The sequence below is a fragment of the Gossypium arboreum genome, chromosome 11 (assembly GCF_025698485.1).
Source record: "Gossypium arboreum isolate Shixiya-1 chromosome 11, ASM2569848v2, whole genome shotgun sequence".
In the NCBI taxonomy this organism is placed as follows: Eukaryota; Viridiplantae; Streptophyta; class Magnoliopsida; order Malvales; family Malvaceae; genus Gossypium; species Gossypium arboreum.
The window spans coordinates 75395953-75404951 of record NC_069080.1 but is presented as its reverse complement, the minus strand read 5'-3'; the positions used below and the strand labels follow the sequence as shown (position 1 = coordinate 75404951).

The following is an 8999-nucleotide window of genomic DNA, read 5'->3' as shown; positions in this document are numbered from 1 at the left end:
ATTGAGTAAAAAAAAAGGTCAGTATGGTAAGAAATGGATGTCGATTTGGTACGAACTGGTTTCGAAAGAAATATGGATTGAACAAAAAGTGCAAACAAGAACCAATACCGATATGGTATTGACCCGTTGTTTATAGGCCCTTTGAGTTCGGTTTAGTTTTGGTGAAGTTGACCTCGACCCACTATCCATCAAGATAGGAACCTCGGTATGGTGAACGCCACACTACGAGTAGTGATAAGTTCAGTTTCGGCAAAGAAAGCGGTTGACGCAACTAGTATGCTAGGAAAGCCAATCGAATCTTTGGACGAAATAGAGAAAAGGGTGCCTCACAATTTTGGCAGCATAACATTAACAAAGAGTCAAAAGTCCTTTTACAATGAAAGTGAACAACTATTTATACTAGTAGCCTATGCTAGCCGAATAGTCAAGTTCATAGGCTTAATAACTAAGCAATGTAACTAATAATGGCTATGAAAATTCTAGAAATGATCTTTCAACGTGTATGTCCATGTTCAGCCGAATGGGAGGTGGATGGAAGACTTCATGGCTAAGCATTGATGCACTTGGATAAATGGTCTTCATGCATGCTTGGGTAGGTTCGACCAACACTTTAATTGAAGCATTAAGTTCATGTGGTTTCATCCAAAGGTGATGTCTTAAATGGGCTTCATGAAGAGACAAAAATAGGTGTGAACATAGGAGCATGAATAGCCTTTGAGGTGTGAACACAAGTAGTCGAATGGTTGCATGTGTGAACTCCTAGTGTGAATGCTTTGATGTTACCATGGGGAAAAGATTCGACCACTTTAGAGAATTGAAGGTTAAAGTGACTCTTGGCCGAATGGTTGCTTTGGAAAATCCAAAAATCATCATACCAACTTAATTATCCATGCATCTTGCCGTCTAAGGAGTGATGTACCTGCAACATTAAAATCAAGCATTAATCACCAATGTGAACACATTAAGGTGGCAGGAAATATAAACATATTAAACACACTCATAAATTTGACTAACACAATAAATAATTGTAGTAATTTGGACACATTAAATCCTAGTTCAACCAAGACGTATTAATAACATGTAATAACCTAATTAAATTCGGCACACCTATTTAAAATGTCCAAAATTAAACAAATTAATTATTTGAATAAATATGTTCAAATTTATTTAATGCATCAATCTTATTTAATAGCTAGGGACGAATAGACTTATTGAGCTCGATATAGGAGCATGAGCTAGTGATGAGCTGCGGGTAAGCTCGTGAACTAAATCTGAGCTAGGTTCGGACTCGTAAGCTGGACCCGAGCTGGGGAGCTGGACATGAGCTGAAACTGAACTAGTAGCAAGTTGCGAGGTGAACTGGAAGAGTTAATATAAGCTTCCTCGTTGCGGCTGGGCTAAGTTCCATCCCAAATTCGAGCTACAAGAGCTGAAATAGAATCTTTGAAAGCCTTAGCTAGAGCTCGGGTGATAGGGCCTTGTGGTAGCGTCAGATGACCTTTACTCGAACTAGCTGAACCGTTGGGTGCGCTCGCATCATTCCCCCCTCTTCAAAATGACTTGTCCTCAAGTCGAAATCTGCATCAAAAGGGGATAAATCTGAAACATTGAAAGTAGTGCTAACATTATAGTCACCTGGCATATCAACTTTATAAGAATTTTCGTTTATTCGTTCAAGAATTTGAAAAGGTCTGTCTCTGCGAGGTAGTAGCTTATATTTACGTTGGACCGAAAATCGTTCCTTGCGCAAGTGAACCCAAACCCAATCTCCAGGTTCAAAGACCATCCGTTTTCGGCCTTTGTTCGTATTTCGCACATAGGACTCAGTCCTAGCCTCGATATTTGCTCTCACCTTTTGGTGTAAATCTTTGACAAAATCCCCCTTTTTCTTAGCATCTGCATGAACAAACTGATCAGTAGGCAAAGACAATAAGCCTAAAGGTGTCAAAGTGTTAAATCCATATACAATCTCAAAAGGTGAAAATTTTGTCGCGAAATGGACAGAACGATTGTACGCAAACTCAATATGTGGGAGACAATCCTCCCACAACTTCAAATTTTTACGCACGATGACCCGGAGTAAAGTGGATAAGACTCGGTTGACGACCTCCATTTGGCCATCAGTTTGGGGATGGCAGGTAGTCAAAAATAGAATTTTGGTTCCTAATTTCCCCCACAAGGATCTCCAAAAGTGAATTAAAAATTTAGCATCTCGATCCGACACAATGGTGCGAGGGATGCCACGGAATCGTACTATGTCCCTGAAAAAAAGTTTGTTACATGTACAGCATCGTCAGTCTTAGTACAGGCAATAAAATGAGACATTTTTGAGAATCTATCAACAACTACAAAGATAGAGTCCTTCCTCATTTTTGTGCGCGATAGTTCAAGAACAAAGTCCATAGAAATGTCGACCCACGGCGCTTCAGGGATGGGCAGTGGCATGTATAAGCCATGGGGTTGAACCTTCGATTTAGCTTGCTTACATGCTATACACCTCTCACAAACCCGCTCCACATCCTTTCGCATCCGTGGCCAATAGAAGTGCTTGTGGAGAGTGGCAAGTGTCTTATTGACTCCGAAATGGCCCATAAGCCCGCCACTATGTGCCTCATGCACTAGTAAGTCTCAAACAGATCCGCAGGGAATGCATAATTTACCTTCCTTGAAAAGGAAGCCCTCGTATCTATAAAAAGTGTCAAAAACACCGTTTTCGCAAGTAACGTAGATCTTACCAAAATCAGAGTCATTAGCATAAGAATCTTTCAATAAAGCAAAACCTAGAATTTTGGAATCCAAATATGATAACAAGGTATACCTTCTCGAGAGCGCATCAGCCACTATATTATCTTTACCTTTCTTGTGCTTGATGACATATGGGAACGACTCGAGATATTCAACCCACTTCGCGTGGCCGCGGTTCAATTTATGTTGGCCTTTGATATGCTTCAAGGATTCATGATCGGAGTGTATGACAAACTCCTTTGGCCACAAATAATGTTGCCACGTCTCAAGTGCCTGTATGAGTGCGTACATCTCTTTGTAGTACACCGGATAGTTGAGTACGACTCCGCTAAGTTTCTCGCTAAAGTAAGCCATAGGTCGGCCCTCTTGTGTCAAAACAACATCGATTCCAACACCTGAGGCATCGCACTCGATCTCGAAAGTCTTCGCAAAATCTGGAAGAACAAGTAAAGGAGCGTTAGTTAAGCAAACTTTAATTTTATTAAATAAAGTTTCTTGTTCATCACTCCAACGGAAAGAGGAATTCTTTTTGATGACGCTCGTAAGAGGAGCAGTGATAGTGCTAAAGTTTGGTACGAAGCGTCAGTAAAAACTCGCAAGTCCATGAAAACTCCTAACTTGAGTGAGACTCGTAGGTCTTGGCCAATCTTGAATGGCCTTAATCTTCTCTTGATCTACCTCGAGACCATTCGCGCTAACCACAAAACCTAGAAAGACAACTTTATCAGAACAAAATGAACATTTTTTTAGGTTAGCATATAATGTCTCTTTTCGCAAAACTTCTAAAAAGGATTTCAGATGTCTTACATGCTCGTCAACGGATTTGCTATAGATCAATATATCGTCAAAATATACAACACAAAACTTACCGATAAAAGACCTTAATACATAATTCATTAACCTCATAAACATGCTAGGCGCATTGGTAAGACCAAAAGGCATAACCAACCACTCGTATAACCCGTATTTGGTCTTGAATGCCGTTTTCCATCCATCGCCCTCTCGCATTCTAATTTGGTGGTAGCCGCTTTTCAAGTCGATTTTTGAGAAAACTGTGACTCCACTAAGTTTGTCTAACATGTCATCTAAGCGAGGAATGGGATAACGATATTTGATTGTAATTTTATTGACGGCTCAGCAATCAACGCACATTCGCCATGTCCCGTCTTTCTTCGGCACCAACAGAACTGGAACAGTGCAGGGGCTAAGGCTCTCGCGTATGTAGCCTTTTTCCATCAACTCTTGGATTTGCCGTTATAATTCTTTAGTTTCCTCCGGATTGGCTCGGTAGGCAGGTCGATTTGGCATTGCACCCCCAGCATAAAATCTATTTGATGTTCGATCCCACGAAGTGGTGGGAGACCACTTGGGACTTCTTCCGGGAAAACATCTTTGAAATCCTGCAATAAAGAAAGAACAGGAGAGGGAAGGGTGTCGGGAAAATCATTAGTAGTAATCAAAGTTTCTTTGTACAGAAGTACAAGAACAGGTTGTCTCATCATCAAAGCTTTTCTCACGTCACTAGCTTTTGCAAAAACACTCATTTTCTCGATTTTCTTTTCTTTTTCTTCTTTTTATTTGTTGTTTTTCTTTTCACTATCTTTTGTTTTATTTTTCTTATTTATTTTTTCTTTTGTTTTTTTACAATCTTCCTTTTCTTTCTCTCTCATTTGTTCGACAGAAACTTTTAATTTCATTTGGTCTTTGTACACTTGTTTGGGAGATAATGGTGCCAAGGTTACGTTCTTTCCCATGAACTTGAAGGTATATCGATTAGTGTACCCGTCATGTAGCACTCGCCGGTCAAATTGCCATAGGCGACCAAGGAGTAGATGCCCCGCATACATCGGTACAACGTCACAAAGTACTTCGTCCGTATACTTACCAATGGTGAATGAGACAAGTACTTGCTTTGTTACCTTAAGTTCTCTGCCGTCGTTGAGCCATTGAAGTTTGTAGGGGCTCGGATGCTTGGTAGTAGGCAAACCAAGTTTTTCGACCATCATGGTACTTGCTACATTGGTACAGCTGCCTCCGTCGATAATGACGCTACAGACTTTGCCTCCGATTTGACAACGAGTATGAAATATATTTTCTCGTTGGAGATCATTTTCCGTGCCTTGGAGACTTAGACTTCGCTTCACAACAAGTAATTCGAATTCCATGGGTTGTTCTAAGTCCTCCTCGACTTTAGAAGTCGATTCGAATTCTTTCTCTTCTTCGTCCCCTATGTGTCCTCTTCCGAGACACTTGAAACATTTGATGTCCCGATTTCGATTGAGCGATGTTTTTGGTGCCTTACCTTTGTTAACTTCGGTATTCGGTTTGTTGGTTTTCGGAGGGCCAGTGGATTCTTTTCCTCGAAAGGCTGGAAGGTCTTTACTCGAACTTTGGCCCCACTTTGAAGTGTTAGAAGTGGAGAATCCTCGGCTTGGGCCTTTTCGCTTGAGTTGTTTTTCTACCTTGATGGCCATATGGACCATGTCAACCACTTCAAGGTAGTGTTGTAATTCGACCACATTGGCGATATCTCGATTTAGACCAGCCAAGAATCGCACCATCGTTGCTTCAGGATCTTCTTGCACGTCCGCCCAAATCATCGCAATTTCCGTTTCTTTGCAATAATCTTCGACACTTTTGGACCCTTGTGTGAGATTTTAGAGTTTTTGGTGCAACTCCCAATGGTAGTATGAAGGAATAAACCGTCGCCTCAATGCCGCCTTCATCTCGATCCACGTAGAAATTGGACGTTCTCCGTTTCGCCTCCGACTAGTGGTTAGTTGATCCCACCAGATCATGGCGTAGTCCAAAAATTCTATAGCTGCGAGTTTCACCTTTTTATTCTTAGAGTAATTATGAAAATCGAACATCAACTCTATATTTTTTTCCCACTCAAGATAGGCCTCCGGATCCGATCTACCTTGGAACGGTGGAATGGACAGCTTGATGTTCTTGAGATCGTCATCTTCTCGTCTGCGATCTCGATGTTGTGGTTCCCTCCGACGAATACTAGCAATGGATTATTGTTCACTCTTGAGATCACTAGGGTTGTTTGCTTCATCGTCTTGGACCCTTCGTCTTCCCCGATTTTGATTTGGCCTCTCCTGTCTTGGTCTAACCCCCTCGAGTGTTCTTTCACGTTGGCCATTCATTTCAACTTGGAACAAACGATCTTCGATGGGATTGAGCCTTCGATCTAAGAGTCGCTCCATTTCTCGTAATAAAGCTTGCATGTTTAAGTCAGGGACATTGCGAACGGGTTGTCTTGCCGGATGATCTTCCATGTTGTGATCTGACTCTTATGACATTAAATTTTTGTTGAAGTAAAACCTCACCACAAAGCCTCACAATCTTTCGAAAAGGAAAAGGAAGATGATTCTCTCACACTCGTGTTTAGACTCGAGATTAGGCTTTTACCTCCACTCTATTGCACTTACAACTCTCGTGCCTTTTACCTCTCTTAACCTTTTCTCGTGATTTCGTACGCAGATTCGTTAAGGCTTAGTCCTTGGTCTAGGTGGTCGGTTCGAAAGGGTTTACAAGAGATTGATGTATTCGGTTTAGGGTAGGCTGAAAGAATAGGGAATTAGGTTAAAAGTGTGGCGTGTATACGGTTAGGGAGAATAGATTAGAAGATGGGTCGGGAACTATATCAAATCAAAGCTTGATGATCAAATAACAATTGAATTGCATAAAACACTTCCTTTTTTTCGGATTTTTTTTTGGATTTTTTTTAACTTGTATAACTTTTTTTTTGCACTATATCGGCAAACTAAATATAATAGGATCACTTTTGTACTCGTTTTTTTTTCGGCTGCGTAGATTTTTGTTTTTATAGTAACAGCAACAAACTAATCAAAATGAGAAAACTTCGGTATACAAAAAAAAATTTTCTATACTCTTTTTTTTTCTGATCCTACTTACTTTCGTTCACTTGTACTATTCCCGGGATGATTTTGTCATACGTACTTCTCGTTTGAGTAGCTCTGATACCAAATGATACGATCCGTCTCTGAAGAGTCGAGTTGTATTCGTAGTTGCCCGATCATCGACAACAAGTTACGTAAAGTTTGGTTGAAGAAGTTGGATAGTTGAAGAAAGGCTAAGAAAGAAAGGTTAAGAAAGGTTCAATTAGGTAAGATGGATTGAGTAAAAAAAAACAGGTCGGTATGGTAAGAAATGGACGATTTTGTTGATTTGGTACGAACTGGTTTCGAAAGAAATATGGATTGAACAAAAAGTGCAAACAAGAACCAATACCGATATGGTATCGACCCGTTGTTTATAGGTCATTTGAGTTTGGTTTAGGTTTGGTGAAGTTGACCACGACCCACTATCTATCAAGATAGGAACCTCGGTATGGTGAATGCCACACTATGAGTAGTGATAAGTTTAGTTTCGGCAAAGAAAACGGTTGACGCAACTAGAATGCTAGGAAAGCCAATCGAATCTTTGGATGAAATGGAGAAAATGGTGCCTCACAGTTTTGGCAACATAATATTAACAAAGAGTCAAAAGTCCTTTTACAATGAAAGTGAACAACTATTTATACTAGTAGCCTATGCTAGCCAAATAGTCAAGTTCATAGGCTTAATAACTAAGCAATGTAACTAATAATGGCTATGAAAATTCTAGAAATGATCTTTCAACGTGCATGTCCATGTTCGGCTGAATGGGAGGTGGATGGAAGACTTCATGGCTAAGTATTGATGCACTTGGATAAATGGTCTTCATGCATGCTTGGGTAGGTTCAGCCAACACTTTAATTGAAGCATTAAGTTCATGTGGTTTCATCCAAAGGTGATGTCTTAAATGGGCTTCATGAAGAGACAAAAATAGGTGTGAACATAGGAGCATGAATAGCCTTTGAGGTGTGAACACAAGTAGTCGAATGGTTGCATGTGTGAACTCCTAGTGTGAATGCTTTGATGTTACCATGGGGAAGAGATTCGGCCACTTTAGAGAATTGAAGGATAAAGTGACTCTTGGCCGAATGGTTGCTTTAGAAAGTCCAAAAATCATCATACCAACTTAATTATCCATGCATCTTGCCGTCCAAGGAGTGATGTACCTGCAACATTAAAATCAAGCATTAATCACCAATGTGAACACATTAAGGTGGTAGCAAATATGAATATATTAAACACACTCATAAATTCGGCTAACACAATAAATAATTGTAGTAATTTGGACACATTAAATCCTAGTTCAACCAAGACATATTAAAAACATGTAATAACCTAATTAAATTCGGCACACCTATTTAAAATGTCCAAAATTAAACAAATTAATTATTTGAATAAATATGTTCAAATTTATTTAATGCATCAATCTTATTTAATAGCTAGGGATGAATAGACTTATTGAGCTCGATATAGGTGCATGAGCTAGTGATGAGCTGGGGGTAAGCTCGTGAGCTAAATCCGAGCTAGGTTCGGACTCGTAAGCTGGACCCGAGCTGGGGAGCTGGACATGAGCTGAAACTGAACTAGTAGCAAGTTGCGAGGTAAACTGAAAGAGTTAATATAAGCTTCCTCGTTGCGGCTGGGCTAAGTTTCATCCCAAATTTGAGCTACAAGAGCTGAAATAGAATCTTTGAAAGCCTTAGCTCGAGCTCGAGAGATAGGGCCTTGTGGTAGCGTCAGATGATCTTTACTCAAACTAGCTGAACCGTTGGGTGCACTCGCATCACATTGAAACCCCAACGCACTAGACTAAACTTTCACCGAAAGGAAAGCCTACTCCAACCGATCTCTTGATGTAAAGAACATAAAGAACATCTGATCAATAATTTAGGACCAAAACTACAATCATGCTTAACACACTTACCAAAGCAAAAGAGCGAGTGCGATTCCTCAAAGTGAAAAAAAAAAGAACCAAAAAGAAAGAGTAGCCAAATTTGCAAAGAGGTAAAAAGAGAAGAAGAAACGGCTACAAGAGGGTCAGGAAGGAAGAAAATTTGGCAGAGAGTCAAAACTTTTTGGGAACAGGAAAAAAAAGAACTAAAAAACTGATAACCTCCCTATCCCAGTCTCCTTAATTTTATCCCTCAACCTCTTCACTATCAGAATTTAAGTCCATCTCAATCTCTCACACGGTACAAGCAGCAAAATAAATCCCTTGCTCATGCAGGGATTCGAACTCCAGACCTTCAGGCACTTAACATTCAACTTAACCACTAGACCAGCAGACCCATTCTTGCATATTTTAATACACTAATACTTATAAGTCTACTAACTAAAGGAAAGGCTTTA

At 40.1% G+C, this 8999-nt stretch overlaps 1 protein-coding gene across 1 annotated transcript; it reads right to left on the bottom strand.

Annotated features, from left to right (window-relative positions):
- Positions 1–1489: 1489 nt before the first annotated feature.
- Positions 1490–5345, bottom strand: LOC128283891 (uncharacterized). Its single transcript, XM_053021307.1, has 6 exons — positions 4488–5345; positions 3998–4145; positions 3339–3452; positions 2661–3179; positions 2487–2618; positions 1490–1935 (listed from the first exon to the last, which is right to left on the bottom strand). Exons 1-6 carry the CDS (start codon positions 5343–5345, stop codon positions 1490–1492), a joined length of 2217 nt encoding a protein of 738 aa, XP_052877267.1.
- Positions 5346–8999: the final 3654 nt, after the last annotated feature.